General features: G+C 44.9%; 1 protein-coding gene, 1 long non-coding RNA gene and 1 other non-coding gene across 6 annotated transcripts in view; 1 reads left to right on the top strand and 2 right to left on the bottom strand.

The window, feature by feature from the left end:
* Positions 1–21,508, bottom strand: part of LOC119949095 — an 82,599-nt gene that overhangs the window by 8,113 nt on the left and 52,978 nt on the right. The gene's annotated exons all lie outside the window — the stretch shown is intronic.
* Positions 1–21,508, top strand: part of ATCAY (ATCAY kinesin light chain interacting caytaxin) — a 60,871-nt gene that overhangs the window by 8,173 nt on the left and 31,190 nt on the right. For 2 of the 3 annotated variants that reach the window (XM_038770563.1, XM_038770565.1), the window contains exon 3: positions 14,138–14,196. In XM_038770563.1, the coding sequence (XP_038626491.1) occupies positions 14,138–14,196 (59 nt within the window). Of the gene's footprint in view, positions 1–9,402; positions 9,529–14,137; positions 14,197–21,508 lie in introns of those variants that run through there. The other variant, XM_038770564.1, reaches the window with a different exon arrangement.
* Positions 20,204–20,341, bottom strand: LOC119949766. Its single transcript, XR_005457303.1, has one exon. It is a non-coding gene; the product is annotated as a small nucleolar RNA SNORA7 (small nucleolar RNA).

Here is a 21,508-nt window from a genome sequence, read left to right as displayed (position 1 = left end):
CCCACTCATTCCCACTGTATATTGTAACATCTGTGACTGCCTGTCTCCAGAGTCTCGGGAAGAGAAAACAGATAAGCTTCCATCCTGAGAGTTTAGGGCCAAGAACCTCTGCAAAGGAATTGATTCCAGTGCTAGTATTGCACAGTGCCGCCCACCGTCTCTTCCTTGCCAGCCACATGTCCGTTGAGGCCCAGATGCACAATGCCACTCACCACTTCTTCCTTGCCAGCCACATGCCCGTTTGAGGCCCAGAGTGTAACAAGCAATTAGGCAGGCAGGGGTGCAGCACATTACAAAGTGCACGCAAGGGAGTCATTTTTGTTTTTGTTTGTTCTTTGCAGGGGGAAGGGGTTGTTTTCATTTGTAGAACCTCTTTACAGCCAAAGTGACCACAACATAGTGCCAGTGCCGTGCCATGGGGCCACGACCCAGGAGCTGGTTGTCTTGGTAGCCGCAATGATATTCGGCACCCATGCCGGCCAGTTGTTTTTCCGGTTTTCTGCTGGGCCTGCCCATCTCTTAGAACCCCCTAGATGGGGCTTAAGTCAGAGACCTTCACCACTGGTGTCTTTCATTTCTCTGTGCCTCAGTTACCTCATCTGTAAAATGGGAATCAAGACAGAGAGTATTAAGACCCTTGAAAATTGAGGATCCCCTTTCTAGCACTGATCCCCAAATATCGTTCCGTCTTAATCGGTGAGATTCCCTGTTTTTGTGTCACAGCATCTTACCTGAATTCCTTTGGCTAAGCTGAAAAAAGACTACCCAGAAAGCCAACCTTCTTTTAACTAAACTGTGGTTCTGGATCCTAGGTAAGATACTGAAGAAAAGATCAGATTGTTGTAAATCTTTTTTTAATGGCCTTTGTTAAGTGCTTACTATATGCCAGGCACTGTACTAAGCGCTGGGGTATATACAAGCTAATCAGGTTGGACACAGCCCATGTGCTACATGGGGCTAACAGTCTTGAACTCCATTTTACAGATGAGATAACTGAGGCACAGAGAACTGATGCGACTTGCCCAAGGTTACACAGCAGACACGTGGCTGAGCGGAATTAGAACCCAGGTCCTTCTGACTCCCAGGCCAGTGCTCTATCCACTAGGCTATGCTGCTTCTCTTAAATCGTTCTTTGATTCCTCATGCACATCTCTGGACAAACACTGGTTGATTTGGTTTCATAAGCTTGAGCTTAATCTAGTCTATTCCCCAGCTTTCAAGGCAGGAATTATCTCAATCAATAAATCAAACAATGGTATTTATTGAATGCTTAGCATGGCCTAGTGGATAGAACAGAAGCCTGGAAGCCTGGGTTCTCATCCCGGTTCCGCCACTTGTCTGCTGTATGACCTTGGGCAAGTCACTTCATTTCTCTGGGCCTCAGTTTTCTCGTCTGTAAAATGGGGATTAAGACTGTGAGGCCAATGAGGGGACAGGAACTGTGTCCAACGTGATTAACTTGAATCTACCCCAGTGCTTAGAACATTGCCTGGGACATAGCATGCTCTTTACAAATACCAGAAAAAAAAATTCGGTGTGCAGAGCACCAAGCACTAAGCACTTGGGAAAAAACAATGTAATAGAGTTGATAAACAACAATGCCCGTTCACAAGGAATTTCATCAACTATCATACTTGGGTAAGAATTTCACCCACATGAGATAGTCCTACAAAATGAATATGCTTGTGGGGAGACATTGTGGCTGGATCTTCATGGAGTCACATGTTGGATTTTGACCCAAATCTGCCGGGGGCCGACTTAAGTTTAGATGCCAAACTCACATTAGTAAAGATGGTTCAGGGCAGATAAAACGGCTCTTTCTGGAGCCCCAAACCATCTTGCCTCAAGAGTTTACCCTGAGAATGCTGGAGTCAGCACATCCACCTGATAGTTTTTTCCAGCTCTCGGCTCTGTCTTCCCCTCCCCTCATACATGACTTTAGAATCCCATATAAATCAATCAGTCAATCAGTGGTATTTATTGAACACTTACTATGTGCAGAGCACTGTACTGAGCCCTTGGGAGAGTACAACAGAATTAGCAGACGTATTCCCTGCCCACATCCATGCAGAGCAGATATAATCAGAACAACATGTTTCAAGCTGCCATTTGATTTGCCCTGTGCAGATTCAGCCACTGACTCTGGTGTAGAATTTGCTTCACATCACCCTATTTCGCACCTCGCTTACCCTTGGCTGTAATTTTCGGCCCAAATATTTCACTTGCGTGGGTAGAATCTCCATATTTGACGATGACTCTACTGACAGCGAGGTTCTGAAAAGACCGATGTGGGAACGATACACTGTGCCACGTTGTTTACAAGTAAGGATGTGCCCAAGTAGGATGTGAACTCGGCCACAATTGTAGATTGAGATCCAGTTCTGAAAGGGGAGGAGCAGTGGGAAGTAGACACTCAAAGTCTTTCAAGTGAATTCCTTCTCGTGCCAGTTGTGGTGGAATTTCCCTTCACGTTTCATCAACTCAGGATTTGAAATATAGTAGGCATGCTGTGCGATTCTGGTTGGTAATAGGATGCCTTTGCCAACAGAGCTTTTATTAAAGCCTTCTGTTCTCTCTTTCCTAAGAAAATTAGCTGAGCTTTATTTATGAATGCCCAGCTGCAAAATTATTATAAGCATCTCTGTCTATAGGACTTGGCACACTGGTCGCTCTTATTCAGAGGATCCTTAAAGGTGCCATAGAACGTTGGGTTGCCATGGGAACAGGGCCATTTTTAACAAATGGACAAGAGAGGCAGTTGCACTAGCTCCATCAACCTCAGAGGATTTCCCCAGAGCCATGAAGCCATCCAATTGTACCTTTCCTCTCCCCCATTTCCTTTGCCACAGCTGCTGCTGGGGAGGAGAGGTTGTGCCAGAGATCTGGTCGTCCATCCACCTCCTCATCAAATAAAAACTCCTCATCATTCAAAGCACTCAATTACCTTGCCCCCTCCTCCCTCACCTCGCTACTCTCCTACTACAACCCAGCCCGCCCACTTCGTTCCTCAGATGCTAACCTTCTCACTGTGTCTCGATCTCATCTGCCTCGCCGCTGACCACATCCTGCCTCTGGCCTGGCATGCCCTCCCTCTTCAAATCTGACAGACAACTTCTCCCCTGTCCTTCAAAGCCTTATTGAAGGCACATCTCAAGAGGGCTTCACTGACTCAAAGCCCCCTGCCCACCCTGCTTCTCCCACTCACTTCTAATAACAATAATAATAATAATGGCATTTATTAAGCGCTTACTATATGCAAAGCACTGTTCTAAGTGCTGGGGAGGTTACAAGGTGATCAGGTTGGCCCACGGGGGGCTCACAATCTTAATTCCCATTTTACAGAGGAGGTAACTGAGGCACAGAGAAGTTAAGTGACTTGCCCAAAGTCACACAGCTGACAATTGGCAAAGCCAGGATTTGAACCCATGAACTCTGACTCCAAAGCCCATGCTCTTACTCAAAAGCACGTGCCCTTCTGCGTTGCCCTGACTTACTTGCTCCCTTTGCTCTTCCCCACTCCGAGCCCCACAAGACTTATGTACATATCTGTAATTTATTTACTTATATTAATGTCTGTCTCCCCCCTCCTAGAATGTAAGCTCGTTGTGGGCAGGGAATGTGACTGTTTATTGTTGTATAGTACTCTCCCAAGCGCTTAGTACAGTGCTCTGCACACAGTAAACACTCAATAACTACAATTTAATGAATGAATGAATGAATCTGGAGACCCTAGCACTCTGACTCCCTCCGGCAGTAGCTATTGTCTCCTGCAGGTAGGTGAGAGGCTGGGTTTTCTTCACTTTTCTTTCCTTTCTTCACTTCAAGTGAAGTTTTCCTCACCTCGCTTTCCTTCACTTTCTCCCCTGCTCCCACATCATCTTATTTCTCTTCTTGTAGGTGCTGGGGAAGAATGGAGAAAGGCAGTAAGGACGCAGAAGCCCTGACAGCAGAGGAGGGAGCATCAGGAGAAAACTAGTGTGCCTTAAATCAATCAGTGCTATTTATTGAGCACTTGAGCAGAGCACTGTTCTAAGCACTTGGGAGAGTACAACACAAGATAATTAGAAGACACGTTCCCTGCCCACAGTGAGCTCACACATCTAGAGGAGGAAAGGCTAGGGAAGGAGGTTTAATAAATATTCTCCAGGGACTCCCAGTGCGTCTTCCACACCATCCCTCTCTTTCCCGTCTTCTGAAACCCATATCATCTGCCTCTACCATCCATTTCAATTACTAGTTCCCATTATCTTCCATCCCCTGGTTCCACTTCTAATTTATTCTCACCACCCTCCTCTCCTTCTCCAATCCTACATTGATCCTCGGAGACTTCAACATCTATCGGGCTGTTTCTGATGATCCCCTAGTCACCCGCTTCCTCTCACTCCTCAACTCCACCAACCACCTGTTCCACCTCACTTCTCCAAGGTTGTGCTTGGGCGAGTCTGGTACATAGAATTGGTAAACATGTGGGCTCCCTGCCCACGAGGAGCTTACAGTGTAGAGGGGGGTCACAGAGAGGGTAAAGGGCAGAGTATAAGGATATATACATAAGTGTTGTGGGGCTGGGGGTGGAGATGAACATCAAGTGCTTAAGGGGTATATACCTGAGTGCATTGGCAATGCTGAAGATAGGGAAATAAACATTTAGTCGGGGAAGGCCTCCTGGAGGAGATGCGATTTTATTAAGGTTTTCAAAGTGCAGAGAGTGGTGATTTGTTGGATATGAAGGGGAAGGGAGTTCCAGATCAGAGGGAAGATGAGGGTGAGGGGTTGGTGATGAGATGGATCCTCAAAACCCTCGCAATATCTTCTTCAGACCTTTCTGATTAATCTCTTTATCTTTCCCATCCTATTTCTTGCCCAACTGCCACTCCAGCCCTGGATACTCACCACATCCTTCCATCTACATATCTTTAAACTCCACTTCTTCTCTCTACCTATAATTTATTTTAGTGACCATCTTCCTAACTAGATTAAAACTCCTTGAGGGCAGGGAGCATGTCTACTATATCTATTGTTCTCTCCCAAGTGCTTTGTACAGTGCTCTGCTTAGAATAAGTGCTCAGTAAATGAGAGAGAGGAGATAAAGGAGAATTCTTGGCTCAGAGCACGTAAAAGCAGATTATAAAAGGAAAACTTTCTTTTTTGATTCCAGGCTATACTTGATTCTGATAGTATCTTGGTAGGATTTTCCAGGAGGAGGGCTTTGCAGTATTCAGGTTTGTGCAGCTTGCTTTACTCAGAGTTATCTGTCAGTTGCCAAAGGGAAACTCTACAGTATATATGCCTTTGGTGGAGCTGGGTAAGGGTTAATGCAGAAGCTAATAGGGCTTCAGCCTAGGAACCTCGGGCTTAGGGTAACCTTGGCCAATCCCCCAAATCGTGCTCCCGCTTGGCCTTACCAACAAGCCCACAGCCAGAATTATTATGAAGATGGTGGCCTGAATAGAAGATGGTGTTTTAAAATGGCTTCCACAAGACAGCCTGATCCAGTGCGTCTGGTTCTTAAAGGGGACTCTGCCCTTAAATTGCAAGGAACGGGCAACACAAGAGAGGAGCCTGCATGTGCTGGAGTTCTGGGGTTATTCCTTTAAAATCCCCCCGAGTCTCTGCCTCTTCCTCCTCCTTCTTCTCAGTCAGTCCAGTTAGAGGGAAGAGGGGGAGATTGTGATTAACACAAATAGGTGGCACTCACTGCCCTTCCCCTTAGCTATTTATCTCGGTGCCTCCTGGAGGAGTCTTGTTGATCTCTTGGTTGGGGGAGGTCATTAAGCAGAGAGAGTGAATAGAGAAGGGGGGCAAGTGTGTTGGTGTCCAGAGGTAGTTTGTGGATTAGGTGAAATGGAAAATCAGGAGCTCAACAAAGATTTCTGATGTACCTGTGTGTGTTTGTGTGTGGGTTAGCGAGCTGTGCTGTAGAGGGTCTCTGAGACTGGAGGGTGTTTCAGACTACTCTGATGTAGTGCTTATGGTTAACCGATACCTGTAAGCGTTCCCAGAGTGCATTGGTTCCATTTTAACTCACAAGTATAAGTCTGCAGATTTATGCATATTCGAGTTAGGGATGGTTTACTTACAAACCTACTCCAAGGAATTCTGCACAGGGGGGATAATAATAATGATTGTGATATTTGTTAAGCACTTACTATGTGCCGAGCACTGTACTAAAGTTGGGGTAGATACAAAATAATCAGGTCCCACAGGGGGCTCACAGCCTGTAGGAGGGAGCAGAGGTATTGAATTCCCATTTTGCAGATGAGGGAACTAAGGCACAGAGAAGTTAAGTGACTTGCCCAGACAAGTGGTGGAGCTGGGATTGGAAACCAGGATGACTTCTCACTCCCAGGCCTGTGCTCCATCCACTAAGCTACACTGCTTCTAATGGGTCAGGATTATGGGGTAAGGAGGAGTCAGAAATCTGAGATGGGCAGTCAACTCTCAGTTCAGCCCCAAATCATTCAAGCAATTAATCAACAAGCAGTGTGGCCGAGTGGATAGAGCAGGAAGATCTGGGTTCTAATCCCTGTTCTGCCACTTGTCTGCTGTGTGACCTTGGGCAAGTCACTTCAATTCTCTATGCCTCAGTTACCTCATCTGCAAAATGGGAATTAAGACTCTTAGCCCTATGTGGGATATGGACTGTGTCCAATCTGATAAGCTTGTTTCTACCCCAACGTTTAGTATAGTGTCTGGCGTGAAATAAGCACTTAATAAATACCATTAGCATAAACAAATAATATTGACTGAGCAACTACTGTGTGTGGAGCACTGTACTAAATTGGTGGGGGCTGTTTCATTGGGAGCATGGAAGCTGAGGAGCGAGAAGTAATTTTGCCGAGCAGAAAACAGGGCAGAGTTAGAGCAAGTAAGGATGAATAAGAGTGGCCAAAGTCGGCTGGTGTCTGGATTTCTGCCAACAACGGTCTGCAGTAGGAGTCCAGGATCAGAGGAAATGTACTGTGGTGATGATGATCCGGAGCAGTGGTTGGTGAGATGCGAGATTGACAGAGGGACAGGGGATGAGGGAGTTGAGTTTGGCCTAGCCAAAGGGGTGGAGGGGGTGGATCTGTGCAACAGGAGAGGCGGTCCAAGTAGAACATGATGGCCTGGTATAAATGGAGGGGGTCTAAAGGATCAGAGAGCTCTTTGCTGGAAGAGAACAGTTTTGACGGGACGGGCAGTGTGGCTGAGAAGGCGGGATAAGAGGTAGTGGTCAGAGAATGAGATTTCAGAGGGTGAGGTTAGAAGTAGTATAATTCATGATGATTAGATCCTACGTTTGCCCAAGAGAGGGTGAGAAGAGGTGGAGCAGGAGGTCTTTGGAGTTGAATGAGAGGAAGTGGTTGGCTGAGGGGAAATCAATCAATGGTATTTAGTTAGTGCTCAGTCAATTGATATTTATTGAGCACATACTGTGTGCAGAGCACTGTACTAAGCACTTCGAGGAATACAACAGAGTTGGTAGACACTCTCCCTGCCCTTAAGGAGTCTAGAACACCGTACCAAGTGCTTGAGAGAGAACTGTACACTCTAAGCTCCTTGTGGTCAGGGAAGAAGTGTACCAAATCTGTTATACTATACTCTCCCAAGCACTTAGTACAATGCTCTGCATACAGTAAGTGCTCAATAAATATGATTGATTGATTGATTCCTCAAGGAGCTTACAATCTAATAATAATAATAATAATGACATTTGTTAAGCACTTACTATGTGCCAAGCACTGTTCTAAGTGCTGGGGGGATACAAGGTAATCAGGTTGTCCCCTGTGGGGCTCACAGTTTTAATCCCCATTTTACAGATGAGGTAGCTGAGGCCCAGAGAAGTGAAGTGACTTGCCCAAAGTCACACAGCAGACAATTGCGGAGCCAGGATTAGAAATCTAGTGGGTGGTCATCGGAAACATCCACGTGGATTTTGAAGTCCCTGGGGATCAATTTGGGGCAGGATAAAGAGAGAAAGATGGTGGAAAAGACTCTCAGAAAAGGGGAAGTAGGGTCAGGGTTGGGGGAAGGTGTTGGTACAGTTTGAGGAGACTGTGGATGGAGGGGTTGACAGGTGAGGAATGAGGGTTGGGTGATGTGTCTCCCCCACTTTTTTAAAAATGGCATTTGTTAAGTGCTTACTAGGGGCCAGGCACTATAGTAGGTACTGGGGTAGACACAAGCTAATCAGGTTGGACACAGTCCATGTCCCACATGGGGCTTTCAGTCTTAATCCCCATTTTTTACAGCTGAGGTAATTGAGGCCCAGAGAAGTGAAGTGACTTGCCCAAGGTCACACAGCACAAAAGTGGCAGCCGGTATTAGAACCCAGGTCCTTCTGACTCTCAGGCCTGTGCTTTTTTTCTCTCTCTTTTCTTTTTATAGTATTTATTAAGTGCTTACTCTGTTCCAGGCACTGTACTAAGTGCTGGGGTTAGGTACAAGAAGCAGCGAAGAGAGAAGCAGTGTGGATCAGTGGAAGGAGCATGGGCTTGGGAGTCAGAGGTCATGGGTTCAAATCCCAGCTCCGCCGCTTGTCAGCTGTGTGACTTTGGGCAAGTCACTTAACTTCTCTGTGCCTGTTACCTCATCTGTAAAATGGGGATTAAGATTGTGAGCCCCACATGGGACAACCTGATCACTTTATATCCTCCCCAGCGCTTAGAACAGTGCTTTGCACATAGTAAGCACTTAACAAATACCAAAATTATTATTATTATTATTACAAGGTTGTCAGGTTGGACACAGCCCCTGCCCCACATAGGGCTTACAGTCTTAATCCCTATTTTGCAAATGAGGTAACTGAGGCACAGAGAAGTGAAGTGACTCGCCCAAGCAGACAAGGGGCAGAGCCGGTATTAGAACCCAGGTCCTTCTGACTCCTAGGCTCAGGCTCTATCCACTAGACCACGCTGCCTGCCTGCCTGCCTGCCTTCCTTCCTTCCTTCTTCTCCCCTTCCCTCCTTCCTTCTTTCCCTCCTTCCTTCCTTCCTCTTCCTTACTTCCTTTCCCTGCCAACTCCCACACCCACCATCTATCCAAACTCAAAATTTGGGCAGGAGCAGAAATGACAGGGTGGGGAAAGCTGACTTTCTCAGGCCAGCCCAGGGGGGGAAATGCTGAATGCTGGCATAAGAAGTGGAGTTAAGCAGGATGTGAGAAGAAGTAACTTCTTCCCCTGGAGACTGTTCTTCAATGCCTCAGTTGTTTGTGTCTCTCCTCGCTCTGCACTGATGCTGTAGTGAGCTGCCCCAGGGAGGAGGAGGAAGATGTAGGGGAGCATGCTCATACAGCCACTAGCATCCACCTAATCAGAGCAGATACACACTCAGGCCATTCACTACCGAGGAGCAGGTGCCTTATATGGTGACAGAGCATCATATGATCAGCACAGCCCAAAATGGTGGAGCCGGAGATTTAGAAAAGTGGCTTCGATCACCAGCTCTGAAAAGGGAAAGGATACAAACCAGAGTAGATTGAATCAAGGAGAACCAAAATCCAAAGGAAAAGAATTGACAGGTAGCAACTCGAGCATCCTCTTAAAAGGTAAGACATTTTTCCTACTTCGTAATAGATGTTGGGTTAAACGCAGAGAATCCAAAATCCCTGATGAATGAAATAAACCTTGAGGCCACTGCAGAGCCCGCCAGTATATTCTAATACGTTCTGTCCAGATGAGCTAATCACTCTGCATTTCCACCTACTGCCAAGAATCAGATGGCAGCCTCTCTCAATCCCAGTTATCCCCACATCTACGTGAGTCCCTAAAGGTTTTTATGCTTTGGGATTCTCAAGAACAAATTTTTTTTTCTCCCACTGTCACATACGAAAAGGCTCTCTGTGTTGCTCAAATTAGAATTCTTCTGCTAGGATGTCTGTGCGGTTCAGTTGCTCTGCTTCCCCTAAACATTTACCATTTACATTTCAGCCATATCTGCATAGGGTGCTTCAGTCAAATGCAGATCCCTGCTGCAGTCTGCCCCCTTGAAAATGCTATTCAATTTGTTCTTACAAATTTAACTGGGGTATTTACTAAGACTAAGACTAGGTGCCAAACACGATACTAAGCTTATTTTGCTCATCTTACCATTCTCCAAATGGACATGACAGGAAAGTACGGACTTTTAATTGCTTTGATAGTAGACACTGTTACTGCCCCCCACAATCCTTTACACCCCCCCCCACCATTGTTCTCTCTCAATCCCCTTTTGACAGACCCTCCTTGATCCCCTTTTTCTGTTTTGCGGTCTCTCATCTCCCACCAATCTCTCCCTATGGCTCAAAAATTGATAAGCAAGTTTCAGAGAGAGGAGAAAGATTTTGGCTTTAGCCCAGGTTTGGGCTGGAGCTGGATTACAATAAGAAGGAAGAATCATATGCCTTTGGCTGCTCTGGTTTTGCTGAAAAGGAGCAGTGCCAAACACCAGCAGAATAGGAGCCAGAGTTGGGTGCTTGCAATCACAGTCCGCAGAGCTGGCATACACCGTGGAGTCTTGTACCTTTGGACGTCTGGGGTCAAAGCCATAGAACAACATTAAAAAAAAAAAGAAGACTCCAAAATCATTGGTCATCCACATAGAGGACACCATACTTGCATCACAGGCAGTATTTCATTCAGTTTTTATTTACTTATTTATTTTTTATGGTATTTGTTAAGTGCTTGTTTATGTGTACTGTATTAAGTGCTGGGGTTAGTTCAGCCTGAATTTCCTCATCTGTAAAATGGGGATTAATAATAATGATAATAATAATAGTAATGATGGTATTTGTTAAGTGCTTACTATGTGCCAAGCACTGTTCTAAGCACTGGGGGGTAGATACAAGGTAATCGGGTTGTCTCACCTGGGGCTCACAGTCTTAATCCCCATTTTACAGATGAGGTCACTGAGGCACAGAGAAGTTAAGTGGCTTGCCCAAAGTCACACAGCTGACAAGTGGCGGAGCTGGGATTAGAACCCATGACTTCTGACTCCCAAGCCCGTGTTCTTTCCACTAAGCCATGCTGCTTCTCATCCTACTACCTCCTACTTAGACTGTAAGCCCCATGTAGGACAGGGACTGTGTCGAACCTGATTATTTTGTATGTACCCCAGCGTTTGGCATACAGTAAGTGCTAAACAAGTACCATTATTAGGTGAGGTTTCTGATTTTTGTGCTGTACTCTTATTCATTCACATTTATTGCTCTAGTTAACCATAACATTATCTGAAAATATACATATACAAAGCTGAAGGCACCATTCCTTTCTGGCATATATGGAAACAGACTATCACCTCTTACAAACATTATCTATTAAATTCATTTCTCGCCTAGGGTTCTCTCAGTCTCATGGCCTAGGTCTCTGGTTTTCTAGATTGTCATAAATACTTTTTCTTTAGTTCCCAGATTCATGGACTATATTATGACATTTCAAAATTTCTTCAGTACATTTTAGTTCCTCTACATCTGTCCTACTAACACAATATGAAAATGAGTAGAATGTTCTTCAAATGTCTGCCAATATATTCTAAAAAAGATGAGCTATAAACAGTTACTGTGGGTGTAGCATTTTTGTGGCCTTCTCTTCATTAAAAAGTGATGAGGCATAGTCTCATCTTAATGCACAAGAAATGACAAGTGTTCTCCTCTGGCCAAGTGAACTGTTGAGAAATGTTAGTGGCTAAAGTCCCCGAGCTACCAGCCTAAAATGGCCACAACAGGCAGAGTTACAGTTCATTTTTCCTCCTAATTTTCCATTGCAGCTGTTCCCATGGGCAAGTCATACGGTTGACATAAAGGGGCTGCCAAGTGGCAAATAAGGCACACCAGTGCCTTGCAACTATGAGCAAAAAGTTGGTCAGAACACAGGTAGCAATACGAAGGGCATCGACTCTTTTTGACACCTTGAGGGGAAGCAGGCTGGCAGTAGGGAAAGGGGAGCAGGGCAGAACCACTAGCAGTTCCAGAAAATGGCTACTCATTGGACTGATTCCTTGGGCCAGTCAGGAGACCTGCAAGAGAATGTAGTCACGCCGGGGTTGAAACGGGAGATCCCAGAAAATGATGACCAAAAATATCTAGTTGCCAATCCCCTCGAGGCTGATTTGAAATCAATCAATCAATAGTATTCATTGAGTGCTCTCTCTGTGCAGAGCACTGTACTAAGCGTGTGGGAGAAGATGATACAAGAGAGTTGAGAGATACATTCCCTGCTCACGAGGGGTTTACAATCTAGATTTGAAAATGAGGCTGCTTCTGTTTGCATATTCAGAAACCAACGGAATCAGAATATGTTCTTTTTTCCTATTCAATCCAGGCCACTGTTTCTTTTTCTAAATAGCCCTAGGCATTCTGCTGGTATTACACCAAATTATAGTATGAAAAACCACATGATTTCTTTAGCCTTTCCAAGACTGCCATATTCTCCAGTAGCTTTTCCCACCATGAAGAATATCAGGTAGCCATTTCTACAGTCCAGAAATCGGTCATGCCTTTCTTGCTGCTGCCAACAAAGTTTGCCTAATGACGCCAGTAGCTTGAAGCGGTGATTCTGAAAAGCTGTGGAATATTCATTTTCATTATGCATACAACTACACCCAGAAATGATTTCTAATATAATTCACTTCCATCTGTATGCAAAAAGAGTCATCTTCAAGAAACCTACAATTAGCTTTCTTTGGAAACATAGACACTGTGATTAAACTCTTCTATTGTACCCTGTTCAGCCACCAGCATTTTCCATTTAAAACATGGAGGAAGACAAGTGAATGATGTTTTTTTTTGTATGACCACATTAAACAATGTTCAGTTACAGTCTGTGAGCTGCCAGGAAGCGCCAAATAATGAACTGCAGAAAACCTTGATAGTCAATCCATCAATGGTATTGGTAGAACATTTACTGTGTGCAGAGCACTGTACTAAGTGCTTGAGAAAGTACAATACGAGAGAGTTGGTAGAATATTACAACTCCTTTTCTTGGAAGCAGTTATTTCCTATAAGATGAAACAGGGAAACTGAGCAATGCACACCTGATTCTCAAAGTTGATTTGGTTATTGGGTGGGCCTTAACTGTGATTTATCTCACTGAGCTATTTTTCTCAGAAACTCAGCAGAAAGGACTAAGCCTTGATCTACTATTTATCATTGCCTCTATTTAAATGTATTTTGTTAGAAAATTTGAGCTACTGAAGAAATAGTGTTGTCTAAAATCCCTCCGATGCTCCTAAAGGGCATCTGTGTAGATAATAATAATATCTTGGTTTTTTTGCGGGGAGGGGTGTTGTGGTTTTTGTTAAGTGCTTACTATGTGCCAGACACTGAACTAAGCACTGGGGTGGATACAAGCAAATCGGGTTGGACACAGTCTCTGTCCCACATGGGACTCACAGTCTTAGTCCCCATTTACAGATGAGGTAACTGAGGCCCAGTGAAGTTACATGACTTGCCCAATGCCACACAGCAGACAAGTGGAAGAGTCGGGATTAGAACCCATGACCTTCTGACTCCCAAGCCCGTGCTTTATCCACTAAGCCACACTGCTTTTATTTTAGAATGTAAACTCCTTATGGGCAGGAATTGTGTCTATCAACTCTGTTGTATTGTACTTTCCCAGGCGCTTAATACGATGTTCTACACACAGTAACCGCTCACTAAATGCCATTGATCGATTGATTTTATGCTTCCTTTTTGCTCAGGCCAGTTCAGGGAAGCAGTGTTGCCTAGTCAAAAAAGCATGGGCCTGGGCTTTAAAGGACCTAGGTTCAAATGCCTGCTCCGCCACTTGTCTGCTTTGTGACCTTGGGCAAGTCACTTCACTTCTCTGTGCCTTGGTTCCTTCATCTGCAAAATGGGGATTCCACACCTATTCTCCCTCCTTACTTAGCTTATGAGCCCCATGTGGCATCTGATTATCTGGTATCCGCCCCAGAGCTTAGTACAGTGTTTGGCACGTACAAATACCACAATTATTATTATTATGATCATCCTCTAATAATAATAATAATAGTGGTATTTGGTAAGCACTTACTATGTGCGAAGCACTGTACTAAGTGCTAGCGTAGATACAAAATAATCAGGTCCCACATGCGGCTCACAGTCTAAGTAGGAGGAAGAGCAGGTCCTCTGGTCATTTGCAATTATTGACTGATGGTTGAAACCCATTTTATTGGTTTTGCAGACCTCTTCCAGAAGACACAGGGATGGAATCCCTCGGCAGCCCCACCGAAGACACGTCCTGTGAGTATCCTTCTGGCCCCAGTGTTTAGGGTTTGACGGCTCAGGCAAAAATAGCAACTGTGGGATGGATGTGCCTAGGGGTTGGAGTCAGAATCTCTTCTCCTCCCAGAATCTCAGCTCTTTGGGAAAAAGGCGGTGTAGAAATGCTGGCTCTGTAAGCTCGTCATGGGCAGGGAACATGTCTACCCACTCTGTATTATTGTACTCTCCCAAGCGCTTGTAGTACTGCTGCACACAATAAATACCATTGATTGACTGATGGAGGACTAGAAGCAGCGTGGCACGGGCCTGGGATTCAGAAGGACCTGGGTTCTAATCCAGGCTCTGCCACATGCCTGCTGCGTGACCTTGGGCAAGTCACTTTACTTCTCTATGGCCTCAGTTTCCTCATCTGTAAAATACAGTAATAATAATCGTGGTATTTGTTAAGCACTTACTATGTGCCATTCATTCATTCATTCAATCGTATTTATTGAGCTCTTACTGTGTGCAAAGCACTGAACTAATCAATCAATCGTATTTATTGAGCGCTTACTGTGTGCAGAGCACTGTACTAAGCGCTTGGGAAGTACAAGTTGGCAACATATAGAGACAGTCCCTACCCAACAGTGGGCTCACAGTCTAAAAGGGGGAGACAGAGAACAAAACCAAACACGCTAACAAAATAAAATAAATAGAATAGATATGTACAAATAAAATAAATAAATAAACAAATAGAGTAATAAATATGTACAAACATATATACATATATACGGGTGCTGTGGGGTAGGGAAGGAGGTAAGATGGGGGGATGGAGAGGGGGACGAGGGGGAGAGGAAGGAAGGGGCTCAGTCTGGGAAGGCCTCCTGGAGGAGGTAAGCTCTCAGTAGGGCCTTGAAGGGAGGAAGAGAGCTAGCTTGGCGGATGGGCAGAGGGAGGGCATTCCAGGCCCGGGGGATGACGTGGGCCGGGGGTCGATGATGGGACAGGTGGGAACGAGGCACAGTGAGGAGATTAGCACGGTGAACTAAGCGCTGGGGTAGATACACGCTAATTGGATTGGACACAGTCCCTGTCCCACATAGGGCTCACGGTCTTAATTCCCATTTTACACCATAGTAAGTGCTGAACAAGTACCACCAAAAAAAAAAAGCTAGTATAGGTGAAATTTCAAGTTAATGAGTTCTCATAACAGTTGGGAAAAACCTCATTATCCTGAGAGCGCATTATTTCTCAATATTACCTGTTACAGGGCCCACAAGAAGCACACTGCTTCACACAGCACAATAGTCCTTAGAAGGAGAAGGCAAGCGGAGAGGTAGAAACGGGGTGACAGTGTTCTGACTGTAGCTGAGGAGGTTGCTTCTATCCAGATGAAGGGGTGAAGTTTAAGTGAGGTTGAATTGCTCTTCATGACCCTGCTTTTTCAAGGGCAGGAGTTCATTTTAAAAGCTCCTTTTCTTCACAAAGCACCGTGGCCTAATGGAAAGAGTCTGGGCCTGAGAGTCAGAGGACCTGGGTTCTAATGCTGGCTCTGCCAGATGCCTGCTGTGACCTTGGACAAGTCACTTAACTTTTCACTGCCTCAGTTGCCTCATCTGTAAAATGGGATTGAATACCTGTTTTCCCTCCTACTTGAACTGTGAGCCCTATGTAAGACAGGGACTGTGTCCCACATATTTGACTTGTATTTGCCTCAGGGCTTAGGACACTTCTTGACACAACGACTGTGAGCTCGTTGTGGGTGGGAATGTCTCTGTTCGTTATATTGTACTCTCCCAAGCGCTTAGTACAGTGCTTTGCACATAGTAAGTGCTCAATAAATATGACTGAAGAATGACATATAGTAAGCGGTTAACAAATACCATTAAAAAAAAAAAGTTCTCGATGACATCTCTCACTGTAACAGTTGTAACAGTTCTAATTTTCTAATTTTCCCAAGGGAGCGGGGAGAAAAGGTGAGAAGCAGCATGGCGTAGTGGATAGAGCACAGGCCTGAGAGTCAGAAGGTCATGGGTTCTAATCCCAGCTCTGCCATTTGTCTGCTGTGTGACCTTGGGCAAGTCACCTCACTTCTCTGTGCCTCAGTTACCTCATCTGTAAAAGGAAGATTGAGACTGTGAGCCCCATGTGGGACAGCTTGATTACCTTGTATCTACCCCAGTGCTTAGAACAGTGCTGGGCACGTAGTAAGCACTTAACAAATACCATCATCATCACGTTGGACAGAGAATGTGTCCAACCCGATTTGCTTGTATCCACCCCTGTGCTTAGTACAGTGTCTGGCACATAGTAAACACTTAACAAATACCATCATCATTGTTATTATTATTTTTATACACAGCACCTGTATATATGTATATATGTTTGTACATATTTATTACTCTATTTATTTATTTATTTATTTGACTTGTACATATCTATTCTATTTATTTTATTTTGTTAATATGTTTGGTTTTGTTCTCTGTCTCCCCCTTCTAGACTGTGAGCCCACTGTTGGGTAGGGACCGTCTCTATATGTTGCCAACTTGTACTTCCCAAGCGCTTAGTACAGTGCTCTGCACACAGTAAGCGCTCAATAAATACGATTGATTGATTGATTGATTGATTGACAAAGAGACCAAGGCAGACGCAAGTCTGGGCAACAGACACACATACACAAAGGTAGAGAAGATAGCTTTACAGGCTCAGATAACGAGGCACAGGTACAGACATACAGATGTGCTTTGTCCAGAACTAGCTAGAAGCATAGAAGCAATAAGAGTAAGAAACAGAAGTTGTCATCACTACTGGAACCCTAAAGTTCTTCCAAACCCTCCTAAAACCACATCTCCTTCAAGAGGCCTTCTCTGATTAAGCGCTGGTTTCCCCTATCCCCCCTTCCCTCTGTGTAACCTATTCACTTGGCTGTGTACCCCTTAAGCACCTTGATTTTCACCTCAGCCCCACGGCACTTAGGTAAATGTCTTTATACCCTACTATTTCCCCTCTCTGTAATTTCTTTTTAACATCCGTCTCCTTCTGCAGACTGTCAGCTCCTCGTGGGCAGGGATTGTATCTTCCAACTCAATTGAATTGTACTTTCCCCAGCGCTTAGTACGGTGCTTTGCACAGAGTAAGTGCTCGATAAATACCACAGACCTCTGCCTGAGCCACCAGTCCACTGATGGGCGGAAGCACCAGGGGACACAGTGTGTTTCAATCTCACCGATGCACGTCATCTACCTTGGCACCTGTACTGCCAGCTTGGCATCTTTAGCTAGTGGATAAAAAAAGCACTTTTAGATCCTCGCTACATAAAGTGACAACAAGTCAGTTCTCCCAAAATGTGGTGGTTGTGTTTCTGAAGAATTTCCGGCTCGCATAATAATAATAGTGGCATTTGTTAAACGTTTACTCTGTGCCAAGCACAGTGATAGATACAAGATAATCAGATCCCACGTGGGGCTCAGTCTAAGTAGGAGGGAGAACAGGTATTGAATCCTATTTTACAGATGAGGGTACTGAGGCACAGAGAAGTGAAGTGACCTGCAGGTATATGGCGAAGTCAGGATTAGAAACCAGGTCCTCTGATTCCCAGGCCTGGGCTCTTTCCACAAGACAGTGCTGGTTGTAGTACTCACGTTGTATCCGACACCGTAGCTGTGGGCAAAACCGGTTCTTCCAAAACACGCTATGCTATGTCCAGCCTGAAACCCCTTGTAAGAGGAATGTTCTCTAATTCCACAATAGTATTTTCTCCAAAATGCATAATGAAACCGGTGTTATGGTAGAATTGTTAGGGGGTGGGGTTTCCAGGAGGTGGGGCTTTCAAGAGGCAGGGCTTCTAGGGGTGAGACCGAGGGTCTAAGCTTTGGGGAGCAGAGGAGAGAGAAGAAAGGCAAGAAGGAGAAGCAAAGGGAAAAACAGGTGGGATACTGTACTGTATTGTTCTCTGTTGGTATTGTACTCTCCCAACCATTTAGTACATTGCTCAGCACACAGGAAGCACTCAGTAAATACCGTTTATTGATTGATTCGGTGAGAAAGACAGATAAGAGATAGAAACCAGGAAGCAAACAGAAGAATATAGGGAATGCCATGCCTTCTTGGGTCAAACTGTTGTTCATTCATTCATTCATTCAATCGTATTTATTGAGTGCTTACTGTGTGCAAAACACTGTACCAAACGCTTGGGAAGTACAAATTGACAACATATACAGACAGTCCGTACCCAACAACGGGCTCGCAGTCTAGAAGGGGGAGACAGACAACAAAACAAAACCAAACAAGTAGACAGGTGGTCTGTTGGTCCGATCAGGCCCAAATTCTGCCTCAACAGGACGCTTAGAGGAACTATGTGATGGTTGCTTTCCTGGAAACCTGAAAATTTTTCATCCATGAATTTATTCAAACCCTTCTTACACCCACTTGAATTTTCTGCCTTCCTAGCTCCTGTTATAAGAGAAGCAGCGTGGCTTAATGGAATAGGCACGGGCTTGGGAGTCAGAGCCCATGGGTTCTAATCTCGGCTTCACCACTTGTCAGCTGTGTGACTTCGGGCAAGTCACTTAACTTCTCTGTGCCTCAGTGACCTTATGGTCACTGACCTTATGACCTTATGACCTTATGACCATTTGACCTTATGGTCAAATGGAGATTAAGGCCGTGAGCCCCATGTGGGACAACCCGATTACCTTGTATCTACCCCAGCGCTTAGAACAGTCCTTGGCACATAGTAAGCGCTTAAAAAATACCATCATCATTATTATTATTAATATATTTACTGTTTACCACTTGCTGTGCAGAAAGCTATTTTCTTTCTTTTGTCCTGAGACTACAACCTTCAAAGCTTCTTCCTCCCTCTTAGAATGTGAGCCCAAGGTGGGTCAGGTACCGTGTCTCATCTAATTATCATGTATCTATGCTTGATGAATGCCATAAATCCATGGTTTTTTTCTTTTAATGAATGCAACTGCTTTTGCTGACTGCTTCTTGGAGTTCTTACTGTGGCTGCCCTGTATACGGGGTTGGAATTTGGCAGAAATGGAATCTGCAGGGACTAACCAGCAGAAGTATCAGTAGCAGCAGCAGAGGCCATCGTGGCCATAACCTTGACAGTGGCAGGGAGCAGAATGCAATGTCTGCCATTTCTCTTTCGTTAGTCGTGCCCTGCCGTTATTGTATGCTCCATGCCAGACTCTCTTATGCTGCTGCCAGAGACCCCACCACTGCTGCAGTTTCCAAAAGAAGCACTTTTTCTTCCTCTGCTCTAATGACCCGTTCTTTACATTCCTGAGTTCACTGGGACATGCTATCGGTTCTCAGGCTTCGTAGGATTTGTCTCACAGTATAAGTAATTTAATTAATTAATGTAATTTCTTGCCAAATTGGATGTTCAGGGCGGCATCCTGGCACTCATTATTTATTTATTTATAGTACTTGTTATGCAGTGTCCTAAGCGCAGGGATAGGTACAAATTAATTAGGTTGGACACAATCCCTGTCCCGCATGGGGATCACAGTCTAAGTAAGAGTGAGAACGGGTATCCCCATTTTACAGTTGAGGAAATCGAGGCACAGAGAAGTTAAGTGGCTTGCCCAGTGTCACACAGCAAGCAATTGGCAGACCTGGGATTGGAACCCAGGTCCTTCTGAGTCCCAGGCCTGTGCTCTCTCCACTGGGCTACACTGCTTCTTACTCTCATCACTCTGGTAAGGCAAACACAGTCCACAGCATCCCCATAACCTCCTCCGCGGCCACATTTGGATGCAATTTGGAGTCTCATTCACAGGAGGGGTGTTGTCTCGATCAATCGATCTTGTCTTATCTTTTGCCATCGAGTCGTCTCCGACCCATAGCGACACCACGGACACATCTCTCCCAGAACGCCCCGCTCTCCATCTGCAATCGTTCTGGTACTGTATCCGTAGAGTTTTCTTGGTAAGAATACTGAAGTGGTTACCATTGCCGCCTTCCACAGAGTAAACTCAGGTCTCTGCCCTCGACTCTCTCCCATGCCGCTGCTTCCCAGCATGGGTGAGTTTTGACTTGTGGCGGATTGCCTTCCACTCACTAGCCACTGGTCAAGCTAGGAATGGGATGGGTAGGCCTCTGCTTGACTCTCCCTCCTGTAGCTGAGACTGGTAGAGTACTGGAAACGCTCCAGGTGCGACCCTGAGAGGGGCAGTTGATCAATTGATCAATTTTATTTTATTAAAATGGTATTTGTTAAGCACTTACTATATGCCAAGCACAGTACTAAGCACCGGGGTAGATACAAGATAATCGGGTTGGGTGCAGTCCCTGTCCCACAAAGGACTCAAAGTCTTAATCGCCATTTTACAGATGAGGTAATTGAGGCACAGAGCAGTGAAGTGACTTGCTCAAGGTCACACAGCAGACTAGTGAACGAGCTGGGATTAGACCTCAGGTCCTCTGATTCCCAGGCCTGTGTTCTTTCCACTAGGCCATGCTACTTCTTATTATATCATCATCAATCGTATTTATTGAGCGCTTACTATGTGCAGAGCACTGTACTAAGCGCTTGGGAAGTACAAATTGGCAACATATAGAGACAGTCCCTACCCAACAGTGGGCTATATATGTATATATGTTTGTACATATTTATTACTCTATTTATTTATTTATTTTATTTGTACATATCTATTCTATTTATTTTATTTTGTTAACATGTTTGGTTTTGTTCTCTGTCTCCCCCTTCTAGACTGTGAGCCCACTGTTGGGTAGGGACTGTCTCTATATGTTGCCAACTTGTACCTCCCAAGCGCTTAGTACAGTGCTCTGCACACAGTAAGCGCTCAATAAATATGATTGATTGATTGATTGATTATTGAGCAACTACTGTGAGCAGAGCACTCTACTAAAGTACAATAGTGTTAAAAGACACAATCCCCGACCTCAAAGACTTTGCGATCCAGTTGGGGAGACCCACACGTAAATAAATTACAGATTGGAAGAGTAGTACATTATATGAGTGCAGTGGACCAAATGGAGAGAAGTGTGTGAGAAAAACCAAAGTTAGATAATGTTTTCAGGAGAAGGTCCACGAGAAAAGCAGCTGATAAGCCGGGGAGGATTAGGACAGAGTAGAGTCTGTTAGATTGGGCAAGGAGGAGGTGACTGGTCACCTCCTAGAGGATGGTCTCAGTGAAATGAAAGGAGTTGGAAAAGAGGAAGAGGAGGCAGCAGGGGTATAATAATAGTAATAATTGTGGTATTTGTTAAGCATTTACCGTGTCCCAAGCACTGTTCTAAGTTCTGGGGTAGATAATCAAGATAATCAGGTAAGACACAATCCCTGGCCCAAACGGAGCTCACAGTCTAAGAGGGA

Source organism: Tachyglossus aculeatus, chromosome X2 (genome assembly GCF_015852505.1).
Source record: "Tachyglossus aculeatus isolate mTacAcu1 chromosome X2, mTacAcu1.pri, whole genome shotgun sequence".
Lineage (NCBI taxonomy): Eukaryota > Metazoa > Chordata > Mammalia > Monotremata > Tachyglossidae > Tachyglossus > Tachyglossus aculeatus.
Note: the sequence above shows the minus strand (reverse complement) of the source record. Positions and strands in the feature narration are given on the sequence as shown.